Genomic DNA, 23,320 nt, shown 5'->3' with positions numbered 1-23,320 from the left:
TTGTTGCTAAGTCATAATTGTAAATTAATATGAACATTGTTGTGAAAAAAATGGTGTTCTAACAAAGGAAAATACTAGCCTCAAATTGAAAGGAGAATTGGAAATTATCGAAACATTAGATTTGTTTATCTCATGTCTGCTTTTGTGAAAATAGACTAATTGAAGTAGAATATTTCTTCAAACAAGTTGAGATATGGAAACCTAGAGCGGTTGCGGGATTAAGGTGAGATATGGTTACTCATAATGCCAAGGACGATCACGTATGACACCTTCATGGTCGCGGAACTTTCTCCAATCTATTCAAAATTTCTATTCAATTGTAATACGTGTGTTTGCATAGAATTGAATGGAGGAATATAATTCGTTTAGCCAACCCCAAATCTTTGTTATAAAAATTGTGATGATGATGTTTTGTGCTTCACCCTGTAATTGTTTTAACTCGATAGGGAAATCTCAACCGTAGCTTCACATGATACATTGCATCAACATCATAGGCTTGCCGGTCGGTCTGTGCAAATACAGCAAGCCCACGTGCAAAAGCAAAAGAACCCGTCCCACCAAAAACCGTAAGTTCCTCCCTAGCCTTGTTTCCTACATGTTTGGCTTGGATGCTAAGGCTACCCGAGTACTCTGGCATGTCGAAGGTGAGATATATTACGTTGAACGCGGATTGTGCAAAATGTTCGACGGGGATTATAAAACCTTGGGCTTTCCCGACAACCCGTGAATTGTTCTCGGGACCCTCTGTGAGTGTGTGGTGGAAGACGAAAGCCCCACCGTTTGAACCCGTTGTCGGATGTGGGTTAGAATTTCTAGTATGGGGTTGTTGGATGTATAAGGAGAGTGCTAGCCGATGTTCTGATGGGTTTTTCTTTTGCTTCCTGTGTGCTACTGGTGATATTAAGGCCAAGATTATAACAGCTAGTGTTGCAATAGTGACTGCTGTGCAGAATATGATCTTAGGCCTCATCATGGGCTATGGGTTTCCTCTTTTTTTTCTAAGATTTGTTATTTGGGTTGGGTTTTATAAGAGGATCTTTTTAATGGATTTGGTGAAGTATTTCTGTTCCTAATGTTTGTCTATTTTTAGCACCTAAACCACTCTTATGTTCCAAATATCCAAACCTAAACCTACTTACTTTTTCTAGAAATGTGTATAGTGGGAGTTGTTCCAAAATTGATGGTAAAGGTACATGGATAAGTGTACGTACTAGTGGGCTGTCAATGGGTTGGGTCGTAAAGGACATGTGCTAATTGGGATTCAAATTCTGGCCCATCCATAGGGCCTAGTTCCAAACCCAATCAGAATCATCCCGGACCGGCCGAGTAACACCCCCACACACGCCCAAAAAAAAAAAAAAAAAAAGTCGTAGTTTTGAGTTTGGGGGTTCAACCTTAGGCATTTTGGAGTCCAACTATGAAGCGGGCAGGCCGCTTCAAAATTTTGAAGAAACCCTCTCCATTGGATTACACGTGGTATTTTTAAAGAGGTATTTTAAATTTTGACGGAAATGTAAGGGTCGTGAAATAAATTCAAAATGCCTCATGTCATATAATGAGAAGGTTCCTTTAAAATTTTGAAATGGCCAGATCGCCTCAAAATTTTTTTCCGACCACTTGTGATATGCAACTAGTGGTCCCAATCATGGTCTTAAAACTCGGTTTCGCATCTTGTCTCATTCCGTCCAGGCCTGATACCAAGTCGTCTCGGACTTTTGAGACGTCTTGTGAGACAAATCAAAAAATTGAACGTGAGTCCTAGATCTCGGTCAAAAAATGACTTTGTGAGTTGGTCTCATTCAGCTCTGATACCAAGTTAACTTGGGGGATACGTCTCGGTCTCGAACGAGTTTAAAAACCATGGTCCCAATAGATTTTTATCCCCATAATGATAAGGATGTGATTATAAACATGTCAATTTCAATATTGTCTTAAGACATACTTCATGCGTTTTCAAAATTGTGGCATGAACCTTGACTTCGTTGCTTTTAATATATTAATAGAAAATGATTTAAAATCCTTATTTTCAAATTCCAAAATCGACTATCTACGATTTCTTGGAAAGAAAAATTTATCCTCATTTTCAATCTTAAATTTATATTTAATTCAACCTTCAATCCTCAACCAACAAGATAGAAATTTTGGGGTCAAAAGAAGATTATGGAATTTGGAACCAATAAATTAAATATTTTCTTTACAAAGGGTCTAGGCAAACTTGAAAACGATGGACTAAAGATGATATTTCAATATATTAAAAATAAGGCTGTGATATTGCCACACCATTATGTATTGGAGGTAATTAAGTCATTCCAATCCATATAATAAGAGTCATGTTGGAGTGACCTCAAGATTGTACCTCGTATCGTACATCCAAATGCGAAAGTGTGTAGGAAACATAAATGCTTTTAGACACATATATGGATGAAAGGTTCCTGCACACTTTCACATCAGGATGTGTGATATGAGGTACAATTTTGATGTCACTTTAGTATTTTTCATACAATAAAATATAACTTGTGAATCTCATTCATTTGTCTCAATCTTTATATTTTATAAAGAACATATCTTGATGATGATTGTCCACCTTCTTTCCCAAAAATACCCCCAATTTAATTTTTTTCTTTTTTACCTCATTTCAATATTACCTCTACAACTTTATACAGCATCTCTATTCTTTTCTTCTTTTTCAATAATATCCCTTCAAATTTATTGTCTTTCATCTTTACTTTCTAAACATCAAAGAAGATGTTTATACAGTAAGTCCGAACAAACTCTAGTCAATCTATAAAAGGATCGACATCAAGGACATGTTTGTCATTTTAAAAATATTCACACCAAAACATGTTAAAGGATGTCTAAATCACCCCAATTTTGCTAATTAAGAGGGGAAACTTTGTTAAGTAAGTAATTTCTACATAAAAGTAGCGGTCGATAGCCTCTGCCGACATATTTCCACATTGTAGACTTCTCACTCGCATACGTTTGCTCCCTTTGAGCCTCTTTTTTTAGGACCATCCAAAATTTATGGACTTTCTATTAAAAAATAATAAATTTAGAGTGGACCTAAAGTAGAGATAGATATTTCATGTTCCGTAGCTAAGAGATGCTCCATTAAATATATATATGTGGAAATAGGGCCCACTCAAAAATAAATAATGGAAATCTCTTTAAAAAAGATACCACGTGGCAATCTCTTGACCCATCTTTCAAGGGTTGGCTCTCCTACCTCTTCTAGTCACTCTTCTCATATTTAGTCTCCTATTCTCTCACAAAAAAAAAAAGCAGAAGCCACTTTGCTTTCTTTCTTTTTGTTAATGCCACATGGCAGTTTCTTAGGAATGAATGTTGGATTCACTTGTCTATGGAGTATGTATTTAGATTGGCTAATGATTTTCTGACTCAGTATTTTCACTCGGTTTGACGAGACAAGAGTGCATAACCGTTGATCGATTTTTGGTGTATCTCGAAAAAACTGACCAATGATTCTATAAGCTTGCCATGTCAGACCAAGTGAAAATACTCAAGTCAAAAAATCACAGCTCATTTGGATTTCTATAATAAATTTTAGAATCGTAATTTTCTATCTCCCCGCACGTGGCTGTACATAAAACCTTAGGTTTTTCCTTGTGACACAATGCACATCCCCATAAATATGTGTAGTTGTGTATGTCGAGAAAAAAATTATGATTCTAATTATAGCCACGTTGGGAGAGTTATGATGGGGGTGGAGGTAAGTTTGTGAGAGAGGCAGTCAAGTTATCCTTATTCTAATTTTATTTAGAATAATGATTTTCTTACTCCCCTTCTGCCCTCCTAATGTGTTATGTGCATAAAATCATAGTTTTTTAACTTTGGGATACACCACTATACATATTTATGGGGATGTGCAATTGTGTATCCCGAATAAAAAATTTACGATTCTATGCACATGTCACGTCAAGAGAGTATGTTAGAGTGGGGGAGGGGTCAGATTATCACGACTCTTTTAATTGGTTCTCAAACTTGAATAATGATGAATGCACGTGATTTGGTACGCAGTGGGGTTGGCAAGAGTACAAAATCACAAATCTTTTTTTTGTATCCCGATGAAAATGATCTATGATTTTGTGCCTTTGCCATGTCAGCTGCGTACCAAGATCATGTGCATTCATTATGATTGTATAAATACTTCTATAATTTTTTCTAAGATCACGTTGTAAGTATATTTCAAACATTCCTTCATCTCAAAATGGACTATAGGTCCAACACACATCAGCTCTTCCTTGGAAATAGAATTGATCCACTGTAAATCAATCAGAAAATCGTGAATCAGGACAGTCAAAGTGTGGGCCCAAACTTTATAGACCAATATGGTTGTCTGAAACGGCATAAAAAAGAGTGAGGGTTTGGTTGCAATCCAACTTCTGGGAGTACAGGATAAAGCATATTATACATTCTAATAGCATCTCAACCTCATATTGTGGGCCCTACATTAACAAGCCCAAATAGTTCCGAGATGGCTATCTATCTTAATTTTTGGATTAAGGGGCTTAATTTTCAATTCTCAACTGTTTTTGTTAGGTAAAATTTGGTTGAAATGGAACAAAACAAGCTACAAGTTAACATCAAAGAGTTGCAAACTTGCACAACTAAACCAAAGGGGATATTTTAGACATAAACATATGGGTTTTGATAAATATTTGAATTGATGTCCCACACTTAACATCTTGACCTTAGTCTTCTATAAAAGATTAACACAAAATAACCCAAACACCCTCTGATGTAGAATGAGTCACAAAGAAGTAAATGGAATAATAAGATCAAAAGAGCATCAAATGTCCACCTTAACTTCGAACGACCATAACTTCTAACTTGTTTATCGAAACAAACTTTATCATATATCAATGGATTCCTCCCAAAAAGACTGTTTCATGAATTAGTGAAAAGTTATTATTTTTTACCACTTACATTATTATTTTTTGTGCTTATTTTTAAGTGTCTTTCGAATCTTATTTTTTTATTTTTTTTATTTTAATAAGGTTGTTTTGGGGTGTTCTAAGATTAATATACTCCTTGGGTTCATTAGTTTGCTCAATTCGAATTTAGGATTGTGGTTCTCCATTTTAGGGCAAATTTGATTCGTAGAGATAGGCAGAGATAATTCATTTCTAATAGGAGAGAATACGGTGCCAAAGGGCTTTGGTTACAAGGACGAAAATGAAGACATTTTCTATTAGTCTCTCATGAAATACTATAATCAAGGGGTATGTAATTAGTTTGAAAAAGAACAGGGGATACCCCAAATATTAATAAAAAACCAAGGGGTCGCGTTTAAATTACCCAAAACACAAAAGAAATGCGTATTTAATATTGTGGCCCACCTTAGAGCAAATTATAGCAATCTTCACCCTACATTGCTAGACCCATGGATCAATTATTTGATAAGACTTGTCTACTACATATATATCTACAAACTATTGTAAATTATGAAATCTGGTTACGTGTGTATAGGATAAAAACCTAAGAATACTTTAAGTAGCTCCCGAGTCACAAGCCTCAACCGCACAAAAACCGAATCCAACTGAACTTGAACCAATAGACCAGCCTAAGAAGGTGTTGGATTTCTTCATGATTTGACACGTGGTTTATGTACTTTTTTTTAAGTTACGTACGTGGCAAATGATGAGAGTCGCTATTAAATTTATTAACCCAACTACCGGGGTACATGATCTTATATTGTAAAAAAGAGAAATGGTTTATTTAGATGAACCCTCAACATTATTATGAATATTTGAGATGACCCTGTGTTTTCAAACCAAAATAGACTAATATAAAATGACTCAAATGCCCCCATCTACAACCTCAAGTAAAAAATTATTGATTTTTCTTTCCCGAATTAGTCATCTTCAAGCTCTTCAACTCGTACGGTATATTATTTTTAATCCATCAATCTAATCTTGAATCCATTGTTTTCAACCTATGCAATTTGACTCATTATAGAAAAACCCTAGATTTTTTTACCCAAATTTTCATTATCTTTTACTTTTTTCAGGAAAAAAAAAATTATTTATTTTGTACCAAAAATCAATCATTTTCAAACTCATTAATGTGATAAATTTTGTTCAATCCATTCAACTTTATTTTCAATTCATTTGTAGAATACCCTAGTCTCAAGTCTCAACCATTTGTAGAATATCCTAATTTTTTCTATCTCAAATTCCACCGTTTAATGCTTTCTTGACAAATCTTATCTTCCCCTAAGATTTGAGGGTTGAAGCATATAGAATATTTAGGTTGTAGATGAGGTAAACAAAACAAAACAAAAATCCTATAGATTGAGATGATTAGTTATAAGAAGTGTAATCAAGGGCTTTGTTTATAGGGCAGTCAATGGATTAGGTCCGGATCAAGGTCGATTTGGTATCGATCCAATAAGGATCGGTTTAGAGTTTTATTAGATTAGGTGTTTTTTTATCAGATCCAATCCATTAACATTTAGATAGGGCCAAACATGATTTCATATATAAATTTTATATATCTCAACAAATATATAATATAATTTCTAACATATTATCGGATTCGATCCTTATTGGATTGGGACATGGTTGATCTAAAACCGATCCAATAAGACCATATCAAAACTTTATCGGATCGAATCCTTATCAGAATCCAAAACCCAAAGTTATCTGATTTTGGGTCTGATCCGATCCATTGGTAGTCCTATTTGTATAAGAGGTCAAAAGATTAGGATATTTGAGTCATTTTGCATCAGTATATTAAAAAAGATTGAGATCAAGGGGTGTGGCATATCATCAGTTTGAAAAACACAGGGGTGTTTCATATATTCTAAAAAAATGTGAAGGGACATATCTAAATAACATAGAAATCGACAGAGTACCAGAAAAGTCTCCATCCCTGTAACGTTTCCATCTGTGTCTCTGAGCTCAACAAAGCAAAAAACCCAAAACCCAATTAATTCTAAAACGTTTTTTAATTAGTTTCTTCTTCTTCTTCATCTTCTTGAGTGAATTTGCAAAAGTGGGTGTTTTTACTCTCTCTCTCTCTCTCTACCCAAAACCCAATTAATTCTAAAACGTTTTTTAATTAGTTTCTTCTTCTTCATCTTCTTGAGTGAATTTGCAAAAGTGGGTGTTCTCTCTCTCTCTCTCTCTCTCTCTCTCTCTCTCTCTCTGTATTGAATTAAGAATTAATTGGATTGATGGGAGGATTGGAATGGAGAATTGAACGGCTAAGATGAAATGTTGGAAGGAAAGAGAAGATCCCAGCCGTAGATCCCATGCAAGATGGATGGAGTACCTGGGTCTTTGGGTACAAGCGCCAGCTTTACTTTGAGATTGGGTCAGACTATCTTCTCTTCTGCCTCTCTCATCTTCATGTCTTTTGGTGTCGAGTTCTATAGCTATACTGCTTTCTGGTACTCTCTCTCTCTCTCTCTCTCTCTCTCTCTCTCTAAAGTGTTTTTGTTCTATATATCTATGTTCTATTGTGCAATTATTTGAAGAAAATAAATAAATAAATAATTCTGAAATTCTTGCAAATATTTGGTGTTGGAAAGATTACCTATAATTCAATTTTGGGTATATTTTACAGACCCATCTAGAAATAGATGTCTCTGTCTGTGTTCTTTCTCTATGTTCCATATTTGCAATTATTTGATTGAAAAAAATTGTAAAAATCACATGTGTGATTTAAAGTAATTCTTGCAAATATATGCTGATGGAAGAGATTCCTACAATTCCATTATCTACAAATACAGAACCATCTAGAAAGAAAAATCTTTCAAACACAAATATTTTCTATTATTTGGCTATATGGGAGAATTTAGATTAAAAGAGAATTCGCTAACATTTGATAGTGGCCCCTCTTATTTTATGGACATCTTTGCCCTTTTGCTTCAACTGTTTTCTTTATAATAAGAAATCAGAACTAATATGGAATTTATATTCTGATTTCATATGCAAGATCTATAAGGAACCCATTTCTAAGGATCGATAGAAAAAAAAAAGGGTAGAAGATTTAGAAACATTTGAATGAAGAAAAAAGAATGGTTCAGAAATTTTGTGGTTACGGTTTGAGGTTTTTTTTTTCTCTATTATAGTTGCACCAAGTGATGATCATGTTAAGGCTTCCCACGATTTCTTATCTAATTTATGTCAAGCAAATATATATCCATTACATCGCTATTTTTGTATACAAACACTGGAGAATATTGTTCTTTGAAGTAAGAGATCCACACGCTCCAATTTTATAGGTAGCGGAGCAGTTGTGACCTTACATAGTCGTAACACCTGAAAAGACGACCATATTTTGAAAATTTGGATAGCTGGTCCTTCTGATTAGGCCGAAAACATACGGCTGGACACATTCAAACACAATTGTTAAGTTTTGAATGATGTTCATACTATTGTGTAAATGTTGCAGAGTTGCGGGGGTGCAAGGGGAAGCACCCCCGCCCAAATTTTTAGGGTTATGAGAAGGGCAATTGTGTAATATTTTCTTAAGGGTTTTTTATTTTTGAGGGATTTCTATTTTTGGGAGATAAACATGTTTTAGCAACTCCCGATTCCCGTTCCTATAAAATGGGATAGGCGTCTACATGGCACGTTTTAGTTGGTGTTTAAAACACCTCGTGCTCCTAATCAAGCCGTTCACGTGGCCCAAGGTGTTTGAATTCCTACAAAAATATGCCACGTAGATACCTAACGTTTTTCTAAGAACAGGACACTATTCTGGATCGTGACTTTTTATAAATAGAGATCTCTAGGGCTATAAAACTCAGTGATTGTTCTTGTTCTGATCCATAGACGTAGGCACACAACCGAACCATGTAAATCCTTGTGTTTTGTGCATTTTTTGTCTCTTTGCTGTTTCGTTTTTTCACACATACAAAGTAGGATTTCCTTTTACTAGTACTAATTAGAAATTCTTTTCGTAAGTTTCATGATTTTTTATGTGTTTTTGACAGCTATTTGGTAACAGTCATGGGTTTGGTGATTCCATGGAGTTTCACGTTGGCAATAGTGGACGGATACTCGGTCCTTATCAGATGCCCTCTTCGTCAACCAGGAATACTTCTAATCATCGTCATGGGAGATTGGGTATGTTTCGATCTCCTCCAATTCATTAACAAATAGATCATATATAGTGCCCCATCATTATTTGTGATAAATTCAATATTATATATACAACAGATATTATCAATTCTCTCACTAGCGGCAGCTTGCGCAACAGCCAGCGTCATAGATTTCCTCCTTTACTTTGATGGCTCTTATTGTCCTCCTAAGTTCTGCAATAGATATCAACTATCTGCAGCAATGGCTTTCTTGTCTTGGCTTCTAACGGCAATGTCGTCTCTGTTTAATCTTTGGTTACTCCCTTCCATGTAATTCTCAAGAAATTTCATAAAATTGTTCAATTTTCTACCTTTGTTTATTGGCAATGTTCAAACAGTTGAAGCTAATAAAGAATGATACGGTTACAAGTCTTCCAAAATTATTCTATTGTTTCTTTTCGGGTGTACAAACCGCAAAGAACAAAGATTTTCCAAGTCTTGTGAGATCACTAAGGATAATGGCATAAGAGAAACAGTTAGAACCTTAAAATTTCAAGCTTACGAACGAAGGAAATGACTTGGCATGGAAAATATTGGTACCTTTTGACTGAACTGCAATTTAGGCAATGTTAGTACATTTCACTCTTATCTCGATGAAAAGCATCTATGGTTCCGTACATGCTTCCTCGTCATCAATGTGTGAAACGATGTAAATTTCAATGTTACTTGAACATTTTCCTTTCCTTTATCTATGAATCATATTTTGACCCCATAAATAGTACCTATGGCATTGAGGGCTTTAAAAGAAAGAAAAAAAAATACTTGAAAGAGGTAAATGGAAATAGAAAGCAGATATAAATTCACTCTCAATGACAGAAAACTTTACTTTGAACCGAGTAGAATAGATAAATAAGATTTGTTTAGTGGATTCCAGATCTTTGGGGTCATCCAGATCTTTGGTGTTGACCCCATATGAAACTGTGAATGGGTTGTTTTGAATGCCTATCGACCGTGAATATTTTGGCCCAATCTTTGTGTACTTTCAAGGGACCTTTAGTATACAAGCACCTTCTTTCAAGCTCTCAAAATCACTCTTCGATGAGCCACATCGTGTTTTCTTGTGGGTGCTAGAACAATCCACTAAAAAATCGTTTTCTTATTTTTTTTATTGGTAAAGGCAATTTTTAGTGAAACCAACAGTTGCGGGAATTAAACTCAGATCTATGTTATCATCAACCATGGGCTTCACCACCAAAAACTAGCTCGATTAGGGATATCTAAGTATTAGATAAAATAATAATAAATCACCATTTTCTAGACCTATCAGCGAAAAACACTAGGTTTCGAGACTGATGAAAATAATCGGGATTAACAATCAAGATAATTGGGTCCACCAAGGAGTGTGGGCCTGATGGAACTTATCACATGGGATTATCGAATATTAAATGACCTCATGGTCGTGAAAATGTGGTACACGCATCAAAGGAGTTGTAGTCCAACAAAATTTTAGTTTGACTCTCTTGGATGACTGGCCTCTTGTTTGGTCTTTAATATATTATATAGTTTGACTCAAATACCTTGTTCGGTTTGTATATATTAATATGACTCAAATATCTTATTTGGCTTTTATATATATATATAGGGGGCGGTTCGAGGGACGTCTCAAAAATCGATTGAGAAACAGACGTTTTTGATTCGTTGGATTTGGGACATTAAACGGTCTGATTTCATTTAAAAACAGAACGTGCAGCCAGCTGGAAAACATCTTTTGTTTTAAAAAAATTAATGTATTTACAGAAAACTCCCTCAAATAAATAAAACATAAAATTTGTTTTCGAAAAAAGAAAATTACGTTCAAGACTACAAACCAAATTCCCCAACCAGAGACCAATCGCCCGCAAATCATAACCAATACAAAGAGCTCCCATTTCCATAGAGGGAGGTCCCATAAAGTCCTCTTATTGAAGTAAGATGGGTTCCAAAAATCGCAAACGCAGCCAAAATTACTGTGAAACTCACCCACTGAAAGATTGTTAACGGCCGGAAATTCGGCTTTATGAATTCTTCTGGGAGGTCTTCTTCAGTGAAAGGATCATCTTCATTGTCTTCGTTCGGAGTCACCAGTAACCCATATTTCAATTGAGTCTCTTCTTCGTTTGGTGGGGGATCCATCAGCCTCGACTTGATGGTCTTGGTCCTCCAAAAACTAGAATTCTTTCGTGATGAAGCATTTGAATTACGTCTAGAGACCGCTCCTTTCTCACCTCTACTATAATTCAAATGTGAAGAACCCCAACTTTGATTTTGATGGAGATGGTAGTCATCCGACGATTCCTGGGATTGTCTTTTAATGGGTTCATTGGCAATCTCATCATGACTGTGGTGAACAGATTCTTGGAACAAGACTTTGAGCTCCTTTTGTGAAACTTGTTGATTGATTGGGCTCTCTCCAATTGGACAACAATCTTTGCAATTTTAAAAAAAACAAAAGCTTAAATTACAGAGAAACAATGGGTGGTGAAGAGAGGGAGTTTTTAAAAAATATATCAATTCTTTTTTAAAGATAAAGGGAGTTTTCTATAAATATGTTAATTTTTTTAAAACAAAAGATGTTTTCCAACTGGCTGCACGTTCTGTTTTAAAATGAAATCAGACCGTTTAATGTCCCAAATCCAACGAATCGAAAACATCTGTTTCTCAATCGGTTTTTGAGACGTCCCTTGAACCGCCCCCATATATATATATATATATATATATATATTAGTTTGACTTAAATATTTTGTAGTATTTGCAGGTACCTTCAGTATTTGTATTTAAATAATTCAATTTCAAATTATTAAAAAAAAAATAAAAAATCACAAAATATCATACTTATTTTAATGATTTTATCATTTATACATAGTAATTAAAAGAATTATATATATATATATGGTTCATTCAAACAATTTCCAAATCAAATATTTTCCTTCTGAATTTAAGATAGTCTTTTGGGAAAGAAAATTAATGACCTTCCTTTATAAAACATCTACTAAGCAAAATGGTGACTTGGATGCATGAGATGAACAAAAACATAAAAAAGAAAAATAAGGGGTACTTTTGGTATTATGATTATGATTGCAAGTTTAACAAAGAAGCACTAATAAGCAACGAAAGATGTAACCAAGAAAAGGCCAAATTCAGGCCAAATGCGACTAATAAGCAATGATAGTCAAATGAAGGACAGAATCCTATTTTAGTTGAGAAAGCTCTACTGACGAAATTTTTACATGAGTAATTTTTTTGGCTAGAGTTGAGGTGGTGCTGGTCTTTTCTCTAACAACTCGTAATAAAGGACGAAGTTATCCTGCAAAGCAACCACAATGAAGATAAAGTTGATCACTTCAAATTGGTAGAAAACGTCTCGACCGAAACATTATATGTTCCGGAATCAATGTTTCGTTCCAGTCCCGACTGAAATCGGACTGTCTTGATCTAAACATTAGGAAACTTTAAATTCAAAATATACATCAAATAATAATTTCTATAGTTTATATATATAGAAAATGACATGCAAAGTTAGGTAAATTCAAACCTTACGAACAGTTTCCCATGTGTTTGGATCGAAACAGAGGTAGGATCCCCTTTCGTATGTGTTTGTCTTAACAAGAGGCTCCATGTTTGCAACCCTTATAAGCCATATCCGGAGCTCTTTGTGGTATGACCATCCTCTGTTATGCCTGCAAGCAGAATAGGAGAAATGGCAGAGCTATTAGTAGTCGCAACTTGCAACCAAATTTGGGAGAGGTGCCTTCAGTTCTATTCAGAAAATTGAGATCAGAAAAGATCGATGAGGAAAAAAATATATAAATTTGAATGCAAGAGGATGACAGATCAAAGAAATCCAGAAGGCTTAGAGCTTTAATATCAATATATACATATAAAATTCTACTTCCCCCGTGAGGATCTAAGAAATGATTGAAAATAAGTACAAGTTGGGGTGCCAATAGACCCTCTTTCTCATTTTTTTTTGTGGGGAGGGGGGTGTTAAGATTTTATGAGCCTAATTATAATTGTAAACAACTAATGAAATTGTTTGAACAGAGTGTAAAAATATTTTGTACTGTTGAGATAATAATTTGAGCCAAACCTTTGTAATGATTGAATGGTGTGTTTTAACCTTTAATTGGTGTAATAAATAATTTAAGAAATTGGAGTGTAATAAACAAAAGTTGGGGTGCCAATAGCAACTCTCAAAAAACAATCAAATTGACTCTTTCTTACCCTTGGAATGTTTAGAAGTGGATGCAAAAGAAAAAGGAAAAGAAAATAAGAATAAATAGATATTATATAACTAGAGATGAATTTAGAAAGAGCTTACAACTCATTGGCAGCAAACAACTGTGCTTTATCTTTGGGCATGCTGCACAGAAGAAACAGATTTCACATTAGTTATAGACTTTAGAAAACAATCAGCCAAATTATAGAATAAAGGAGAAAACTGCAAAGATTTACACCTGTAGAAAATGAAAAACAACGTCTCAAGCTGGAATTTCGAAAAACATCTTTGCTGCATCAAGACCATGTGAAAGGTTGGGATTAGAAACAAAATAAAGCTAACTCATATATTCATTAAGTCGGAGCAGCTTACGTGGAGCTCAGGTGGTGGTTTAGCATAATAACATTCAGGAACACTGTACTGAGGTGCTCCCTTGGCAGGGTCGTCAGACCATGGGGACCCAAACCTGTTATGAAGTTCTTCTTGTGAGTTCAAATTTAGTCCTAGTGTCATAAGATCAGTTCCTAGGGCAAGGTATGTCAGATCAGGATCACTGTTCCTCATAACACTTAGTAAACCAAGCAAACCAAATTGATCAGTAGTAGCTTTCATCCCTTGCAGAGACTTCAGGTTCTGATCTCTATAAGAATGATTCACGGCCGACATCTGTTGCAAACGATACGGGGATTGGTTTTGGAGCTGTTGATATTGCTGAACAAGCTGGTCGTACGACCCCATACCAGGAACTGAATTCAAAGCGTTTACAGATCTCAATCCAATGCCAGGTTGTCCACCACTCTGAATCTAAGAGGAGAAAAATAATAAAAAGAAAATCGTTCGGATAAATCTACAGATTTCTGACTTTGGAGATTGGACATGGTTTTAAAACTCGGTTTGACGTCTCGTCTCATTCATGAAGAGACCGAGTTATCTCGGATGAGATAAACTATTTAACTTGGTTTACAATTATTTATTCAAATATATTTATATGAAAATAATTATAATTTTTTTTTATAAAATAAGTTTGAAAAGAAAATGTTTGATCATCAAATCATATTTTATTTAGATAATATGAATTTAAATACAAAAAATATTTCATGTAAAATATACAAAATCCCAGTTGACTCGGCCGAGTTTTACCGACTCGGAGTAGATTTTCAAAATCTCATCTGAGTCATATCATTTACCTCACAAGATATGGCACAGTTGAGAGTTGAGACGCTATGTCTATCCATCTCATTCATGGATGAGACTGAGATGGACGAGATTTGAAACCATGCACACAAGTCAAATATCATATTACTTGCAATAAATGAGACATAAGAACCAATATGAGCACACCTGTGAATGGTAGGATGCATGTGAAGATGGAAACAGATCGGAGCCATGCAAATGGAGATCTTGATTATTTGCATGTGCAAAGGAGACCCCACCGATACTCACTGATGGGCCGTGTTGTTGCTGCTGGCGATGAGATGAATATGTTCCCCCCAAGCTGAATCCATTAGATCTCCCCATCTGTACAATTGAAGTGAAGAAACATTAGCTTGAACTCGAAAAGTAAAAGCAGACAAGCAATGATCAAGAAACTTTAAAGCCTGGACTCACAGGGAAGTGCTGGGATTGCATCATAGAGACGGAATTGTCGTGTAGTTGTTCTTTCTGATGCATATCCATTGCAAAATCAGCACTACCACCTTCATAAGAACAATACGTTAATATCAGAATGACAGTAATATAATATTCAACCATCTTAATTAACTTTATCTTAGTTTATTGTATATTGGAGCTACTCCTACATTTTCTCAAATGTACTCATTTCTAAATTTGTCTTTGTCCTAGTCTTTCCACTCATCCATCTCAACATCATCATATATTCACTATGCTCAATCTATTGACATAGTGCTTATTGACCACTCAACATTCTGCTCCATAAAGCATAGTTGGTCTAACTGTTTGTCTTACAAAACTTTCCTTTTAATTTGATTGGTATGCATTGGTTCACATAGCAATCAAGAAGTACAACTCCACATTAACCCTTCAGCTTTGATTCTTTGAGCACCATCTTCTTCAATATCTCCATCCTTATGTGTAATATACCCGAGATGATGAAAATGGTCGTTTCAAGCCATTTTGATACCCTCAATACTCCAACCCACTTTTACTTAGAAACCTAGAACATGTGCTAAGAGGTGACTGAAAAATATATAACTTGAGAGGTATCAATTACACATAATAATAATAGATGCAATAACTATAGTGCCAACTGATGTCAAAGTGTTACAACATTGACTGAAGTATACATAGTCAAACATAAACAAATTTTTACATGCACGAGTACAAATTCCTAATGAGTAACTGATATCTTTTGTCAGTGTGAGAGCTTCTTTATGCTGCAAGTGTACAACCAACAAGAGAATACTAAAATGCATGAGGAATTGGTATTCTCGGTATAAAGTTACCAAAAGAACCTCAAAACATTGTAGACAAATTTTTTGAGTAATTTAAAGTTGCGTTTAGGTATCCTATACTAAGAGAATTTTAAATTACAAATTTCAGGATCTAAATAATCATGTCCAGGTGATTAATTTGACATCTCAGCACCAAACCAGAAATTATCAAATATTAAACTAGGTTATTTGCTTATGCAGATTAACATACATATTTAATAGAATGTGCTCCAAAACAATCACTGAATTATGGTGGAAGCCCATTGTAAACAAGGGATAAAGCTTGGTTTCAATCTGTGATGAGTCGACACAGTACTTATAAGCCAAATCGATTAGTTTAGGCAAAATGTCTGTGAGCTTGCAACATTTATGTGTCAAGTCGCTTGTATAAGTGATTCCTATTTAAAAAACCCTCCCCACCTTGCACGTCCACAAAGCCAATAAATCTCAGGAATGTCTCAACCATCTCCATAATTTTCACCATGACCATGAAGCACCAATGATGGTAGGAACTGTCATTAATTACTAAAAACAACTTTAACAAAGTGATGAAGTTGAATTTTCACGTTGAAAAAGGACAAGATTTGGTAAAATATTGCTTCAGAGTAGGATTGAATTCACTATTCAGTCACCAATAAGAATGCACTCTTCACAACTGGCAGGACACATCCCCATCTAACCCAAAGTTCACAATTGGTTGAGGAACATTGGATTATCACTTCATCCAGGCACGACCTTCAGGATAAATAAAGTGAGTATTTGTTCAGTATAATACCCTATAGTATCTTAAATTACTTAAGGGAGTAATTATTTTCCTTGTTTTGATTACTTGGCAGGGATATTACAAACATCTTAGCTCATCCTCTTTGGATTGTTTTTACATAAAGAAGATTGGCTCTCAAATGTTTTCCTTTTATCCTTTCTAAATAAGGAAAATTGGCAATTAAATATGATAAAATCCTGTGAGAAAACATGAATAGACGAAAAATCCAACAGAAATAGATATATAAAAAATTTATGGTCGAGCTCTTCACAACATGAATGACATCATTATGATTCTAGACCCATGTATGACTGAACAATTGAAGTACCTTTAAATCCAGGTAAAGCTGGGAAATCTTCATTTTGGATGCTAAATTCCTGGTTTTGCTGGACAATAGAACTAACACCCTGTTTTCTTAGGGATCCTGCAAGTCAGACAACTGGTTAGCTGATATTCTGTTGCACAAGTTAGCACCCAAATAAAAATGCATTTGATACTAAAGGGTTAATGCTTTACTACCTATTTGTCCTTGAGGACCTCCAGCAGAATTAGGGCGACTAGTCAAACGAGGAAAATCATTCAAGTCAAAAGGAGAATTGTCATTGGAGTTGACATCATTTAACATTCCCATAGAACTTAACGAATTATTCCCTCCTTGAACTTGGCTTTGAGATAGTGGACCTCCAGCAGCAGAATAAGAGTTTCCTAGCATTGACATCACCTGCGGTGCTGAATACAGTACATGTTATTATTTGTAACAGACAGATACTGCACAAATAAAGCTTCAACATACACAATCCATCTTTCACCTTATGTCAGATTTCAAATTCATTTATATAATAAAAATCTATTAGCACTAAAAATAGGATGGCATGTCTCAATCTATGAGAGTGATAACAAGTGCAATGAAAATAGATCATTCAAATAGTGGTAAAGCCACTCTCATTCACATCCGGTTTTGGCATTGATTCCCGGTAATTTTCAATCATTTATGTGTTCGGAGAGAGAACTTAATTTTTCTGCTTAGTTGGAGCATGTTGCAAGTGTTTTATCTTTTGGAGAGAGACAAACCAAAAAAAGTTTTGATCTAAAGGAGGGGGCAATTGTCTCTAAATGTTTGAGCAGATAAGAAAGTAAGAGAGAAAGGGAGGCAAAATTTTTGAAAAGGAATTTGAAAGAATATTATCCAACTTGGCTCAAGAGACTGCCGCCTCAGAAGGAGAGAGGTAAACATATTTCTCATTTTTCAATTCCTTGTTATTCAAACTCCTCGAACTACCAGAAAAATTAAAGTTCCAAGAAAGCCTGTAAGAAGAATAAGATACCAATTTGAAATTAAATAAATTTTTAATAAGATACCAATGAATAGAAAGTTTTACCTCTAAGTAGGGATTTATCACTAAGCCGGTCAGATTTAAAGAACTTGATCATTTTTTCCAGTATCGATTTGTGATTTTAGACTTCGGACATTTGACTCTTTTTTTTCGTTTTGATAAGTAAAATTTTATTAGAACCAAAAGAGAAGAAGAGGGCGGTCGAAATGACCTGCCTGCAAAAGTACAGGACCGAAAAAAAAAAAAAAAAAACAAAGACCAAAAACCTCAACCCAGGCCTATGTAGCCTCCAGGTTACAAATCACATCCCATTTCACTATCTTTGTGTTCTGATATTTGACTTTCAGCAATTTGATGTAAAAGGTACACTGCTTTAGTTGCATAAGCTAACAAAATTTGGCTGATAAGTCTTAATAAACATTAAGCAAAAAAAATTCACATCATTTTTCAAATACTCCAGACTGAATGCAACTCCTGCAACTTGGACTTATTTCAAAGAACCTATGCTCAAGGATAAAGAAATTGGAATATCTTATATAATTGTTTCCTTAGCATCTCAAAGAATTAATAAGCATAGTATTGAGTATCTCCCATTTAAGATTCTTTTGGTATATGTTTCACAAATAGTACAGATAACCTACAAGTGGCAAACTTGAGTGATTATCAAACTAAATGGCAACAACTTGTGAGATTAGGTAACTACCTTGTGGAAGCACACCACCCATTAATCTGTTAGGTCCATGTACACTCATACTCCCAGATCCATTATTAGCCGTTAAATTTAGACGAGATGCAAGACCAGGCATAGATAATCCTCCACCAGAACTTAAGTTCCTTCCCATGTTTCCACCACCAACAATGTTTCCCATTGAACTTGTAATTCGAGGACCAGTATTTCCCAGAATTGGAGATACTCCCATTCCTGTAATAGCACTGCAGTTAACAATGGAAAAAGTGGGGAAATCTACTCTATTCAATCCTCAAGTACATGTTGAGTTTCATAATACACTTATACCTCCTCTATTTGTGACCCCTGAATGCCCATGTGAACTTCCATGAGATATCTGCTAAAAAGGAAAATGTGCATAAAGTCCAAGTTCATAACTAAAAAACGAAAAAACAGATAATTTTTTTTTCTACATTAGGGTTAATATGGAAACAACAATTCAAACAAGCACCTGAGAAAGAGCAACGGGAATATTGCTTGATGCAAACCGTCCATTAGAAAGGCTTCCTGTAGGTTGTTGAATAGCATTTGAAGGGAGACCATTCATTGAGTTTCTTGATGTAAGTGTGCTTGGCATGTTGGGAATATTGAAGCTTCCATGCAAGTTATGTAGCCCTTGTATCGTTCCTATTAACAAGAATTTTGGTAATTGGGTACTATTTTTATTTTTAGCAATCATTAAAGAAAAACATGAAAATTCGAGCACAATATCCTCACCAGCATGATGAAAACTTGGGGTGGCCGAAGCAGATTGGGCAGAAAAAGATGCTGCAAAAGGTCGGCCTGTGGAGTCTGAAAGATTTGAATTTGATTCGTTGAGCGCTGACTGCAAGCAAAGGTTCCATGTACTTACTCATGAATAAACAAAACATTTACTGAGCAAACAAGTGACTACGGATATTCAAATCAAAGAAGAAGAGGAAAGAAAAAAATATAGTGGAAGTTCCTTGTTAAATAAACTAGCTTAAAAGTGACAATTTTTTTCAAAAGAAACGCAATAAACCAGGATGAAGTACAATTGTGTATGAATCTGTGATTTATGAGAAACATAACAAAACCATGTTTTTAGTGGACATCTACAATATGATCTAGACAGGGACAAACTGAAGTGCCAACGACTGCAAATAAATATATGCAAACATATATTCATTTAGGTGACCTAGTTTTCGACGATCCAAACGATCAGTAGTGGTTAATAGAAGGGAAGAATGGAAGAGGACCCATCTTAATCAGCTGAGAATTGGAGAAGTGTGGACCTCAAGGTAGAATATCATAAACTAGTTAGAATGGGAAAAAAGAAACTAGTTGGGGAAAAGAAATAAAGGATGACGAAATTTTATGGGGTGTTGAGGACCCATCTTTCTCGTATTTTATTTTATTTTCCCTTTTTCCAGTGAGTTGATAGTCAAGTATAAAATTTATTGAGCAAAAGTGGGATTTTGGGGATTTAGTAACATATTTAAATTAAAAACCAAGCTTCTTTTCGTTCTCTTTTAGGCGGGGCGCCGGGGGGGGGGGGGGGGGTATTGTTCTTACAAAACCTAGAAGGAGGGTTGCACTAAGTTGACGAGTGCAAAAATAGTGGCAAGCCCCTTCACATCAATCTAAATCTGTTGATTTCGACACATGCAATAATAGATCCACAAAGAGTTGATTGTGAAAATAGAACTCATGTGGCCAATGCCAATATCTGATTTAAAGCATAGTTGATGATGATGAACAAAATAACAACTAGTGGGAAAGAGAAGTATCAACCTGAATGTTAAGCAATGAGTATCACAGTAATCAATGTCACATTTGAAAGACGGACATGGTAGTAAACCTACGACATCTTTTCTCATAATAAAGATCAACCAAACTACAGAGTAGAGATGATGAAATTATGCTAGACATGTCAACTGCCCATAAGGAAGAATTAAAGCTAAAATGAACACTATATAGGCAATACAAGCATCTATTTTTCAATAATAAATAAAATTATTAGAAAGGGTAACGTGTGCTTCACATTATGAAAATAGGTCATATTATACATTCAAAACTGAACAAGAAACCACTGTGAAAAGGCTTATAAGGAAGAAGAAGTACGTTGAGTAGCCCGGACATTGCAGAAAAGTCTAAAAGGACTAACAATAAAGCATTCCTGGCCCGAATTAGCCCTTCGGTGTCCTTATTGTGGCTTTAGAGAAAAGTTTCTGCTTTGAAATATTTTCTTCACTCTGTTCCTGACTTTAATCTGGAAGGCATTGGGAGACAAAAAGACAAAAAAAATCAAAAATTTCACAATAGTATGCAAACAGATGTGCTCAATTTATCATTGAGTTTACAATAAATGAGCATGAATTGCTTATTTGATAAAATTAAAAAATAAATAATAAATTAAAAAAAAAAATCAAAGAATATTTCTCTAGGGTAAATGCAGTTCAATACTCCTACCCCACTCTCTCGCTCTCACAACAACATACACATAATATAATTGCTAAACGGAAAATTTAGCTTTTATCCCACAAGTCAAGATGACATTCACATAATATGATAGTTCATGTTTGAAGTGACGATGATTTGTAATTTGTTTCCTTCCATGTGTAGGAAAATCTGTAATGCATAATGTAGGAACACCAAAAAAATGGTGAAGTTGGCGATCAGATGGACATTGAGAGCTAATCGATTTCTTATTAGTACTCGTGTGAGATATGTATAATATGTATTGCATACATATTATACCCAAAAAATCCAACTATGTTACTATGTTTGTAATATATATTACATTTTCTTAATTTTATACCCTCGAATCATACTCTTTAAGTTTTCAATCTCAATAGTTCTTCAAAAAAAAGTTATCTCTTTGGAAGAGAATAAGTGACCATATGTATTATTAATTCGTCCCAACTTCTAGAAAGTCGCACAAGTACTCATACGACATCAATTAGCAACAATTTTTATAAATTCGGAGCATAATAAGAATCATAAACAAAGTGTTATACACTGTGATAATAAGTTACATAATCAAATCATAGTAATTGTATAAAAGATATCGATTAACTCATCGAGTCCCCTTGATGTCAATTAGATCGCCAACTTCGCCATTTTTTTTGTTGTTCTTATTTCCTACATTAGGCATCATAGATTTTCCAACACATTTAAGGAAACAAATTACAAACCATAGCCACTTCAAACACAACCATAATGAGCAGTAAACCTCACAAACTCAATCTCAAATTTCACAAAAACCTAACCTAAATATATGAAATAAACATAGAGATCGAAAACATCAGGAAAACAGATCAACGAGAAATATAGACGATTCAGAAAAAGAAAATAGAGGAAACTATCGCACTTTGATGATCCGAACCTACATTGAACGAAACTTACAAAATTAAAATAAAAACTGCATCGAGATTCATGTAAGAAAGTAGTAAAGTTCACGGAGAAATCTCCAAAACTAGGAATCTACGAGCCCTAAAAAGCGCAAAATCTCTAATAAAATGCGATAAATATCGATCGCAATCTGGAGAGATCATCTAAAATGAAGAAGATAGATCAACGTACCTTGATCTGACGAAGGAGATATTAGTTTGAGAAACCCTTTGAACGAAGGAGAAATCGAGTTCTTCGATCGACCTTTGTGTCTCACAGTGTCGTCTGAATTTCATTCGTTTGAGCTTTTTTATACTGGGCCGCGATTTTTAAACTCGGACGAAACCGAGTTTGACTCTTACAATTCATAACGGAAGTGAACTCGTAACCCAAAATCGGACACCTTTGACTATGCCCGGATTCCGCATTCCGGTTCGAAAAAACCATTTTTTCCCCCCAAGAAAATCACTGGTCGAATGGGTGTAGTAAAAGGGCCCGTGGCCCTACCCAGTAAGCCCATTTTGAGCAAAAGTTCGGCCCAAACTGACTCATGAGGTAAAGTTGGGCCAGAGAGATGGACCTTCCCTTGTAGCCCATGAGCGCGATGGAACCCGAAGCCTTCAATATGATTGGATGCTATTCAGATTTCAGACCGACTCGCCAAAGCGCGGCCCGACCCAATTTACACCCCTATGGTCAATATTATAGTCGATCCTCAATAGAGGCAAACCCTAGACATTAGTTATTTTTTTTAATTTTTAAAATAAAAAATAAAAAATAAAAAACATTTTTTCATCAAATTATATTTGTATTTATCTTTAGGGATATAATTATGAAAAAACACATGATTCCAAATTGGAATTTTACTCATCCAAATAATATATTTAATAGTATAAATCCTGACCATTGGATTTTGTGTTGAGTCGTGATTTTCTGACGCCCCCAATGTGGCATGAGTTAGAATCATAGATTTTTTTTTTCCCCTAGTGATTCACAACTGTACATCCTCACAAACATGTGTTGTTGTATATCCCGAGGAAAATATTATATAATTCTAGCATATGCCACGTCAAGGGGCACTAGCCAAAGGAGGGGGGGGGGTTCAAAAAATCATTATTCTTTTGTGTTTTATCAATCAAACATGTCCTTCTTCACGAGTCATTTTCATAAGTCATTGAAACCCAATATATGATCCAAATCATTCAATTGTAGGGTTTATGTGTTTTTTCTTGAGTCACTCGATTGTGACCCATATTTATATTATCTGTTAATATAATATAATAAAATATAACTGTAGAGCCCACCGTTTGGTATGGGACAAACATCTCATCTATTTATTTGTACGAGTCCCACCTTATTGTCTCCCCTCCTCATCTTTCACCTTT

General features: G+C 34.9%; 3 protein-coding genes and 1 non-coding gene across 5 annotated transcripts; 2 read left to right on the top strand and 2 right to left on the bottom strand.

Moving 5' to 3' along the window:
• Window positions 1-418: 418 nt before the first annotated feature.
• LOC147405191 (Disease resistance-responsive (dirigent-like protein) family protein) lies at window positions 419-970 on the bottom strand. The gene has a single exon (XM_086437809.1). The coding sequence runs from the start codon at window positions 968-970 to the stop codon at window positions 419-421; it is 552 nt and encodes a 183-aa protein (XP_086293935.1).
• Window positions 971-6,897: 5,927 nt separating this feature from the next.
• Window positions 6,898-9,495, top strand: LOC147405190 (CASP-like protein 5C1). The gene is made up of 3 exons (XM_086441414.1): window positions 6,898-7,414; window positions 8,966-9,098; window positions 9,192-9,495. The coding sequence occupies exons 1-3, from the start codon at window positions 7,284-7,286 to the stop codon at window positions 9,384-9,386; spliced, it is 459 nt and encodes a 152-aa protein (XP_086297540.1). The 5' UTR covers window positions 6,898-7,283; the 3' UTR covers window positions 9,387-9,495.
• A 2,630-nt stretch (window positions 9,496-12,125) lies between these two features.
• On the bottom strand, window positions 12,126-22,255 carry LOC147405188 (putative NOT transcription complex subunit VIP2). Of its 2 annotated transcripts, none has more exons than XM_086441412.1 (15): window positions 22,128-22,255; window positions 20,667-20,814; window positions 19,299-19,407; window positions 19,033-19,208; window positions 18,870-18,918; window positions 18,558-18,776; window positions 17,040-17,249; window positions 16,849-16,944; window positions 14,916-15,004; window positions 14,649-14,825; window positions 13,680-14,111; window positions 13,546-13,598; window positions 13,410-13,451; window positions 12,624-12,768; window positions 12,126-12,395 (listed from the first exon to the last, which is right to left on the bottom strand). In XM_086441412.1, exons 2-15 carry the CDS (start codon window positions 20,682-20,684, stop codon window positions 12,336-12,338), a joined length of 1,875 nt encoding a protein of 624 aa, XP_086297538.1. In that variant the 5' UTR covers window positions 20,685-20,814; window positions 22,128-22,255; the 3' UTR covers window positions 12,126-12,335. The 2 variants fall into 2 exon arrangements, with proteins under 2 accessions (XP_086297538.1, XP_086297539.1); XM_086441413.1 differs by having other exon boundaries at window positions 13,680-14,105.
• Window positions 19,299-19,379, top strand: LOC147405189 (small nucleolar RNA snoR35). The gene has a single exon (XR_015178150.1). It is a non-coding gene; the product is annotated as a small nucleolar RNA snoR35 (small nucleolar RNA).
• Window positions 22,256-23,320: the final 1,065 nt, after the last annotated feature.

The sequence above is a fragment of the Akebia trifoliata genome, chromosome 4 (assembly GCF_017979445.1).
Source record: "Akebia trifoliata isolate Shusen 1 chromosome 4, ASM1797944v1, whole genome shotgun sequence".
In the NCBI taxonomy this organism is placed as follows: Eukaryota; Viridiplantae; Streptophyta; class Magnoliopsida; order Ranunculales; family Lardizabalaceae; genus Akebia; species Akebia trifoliata.
Note: the sequence above shows the minus strand (reverse complement) of the source record. Positions and strands in the feature narration are given on the sequence as shown.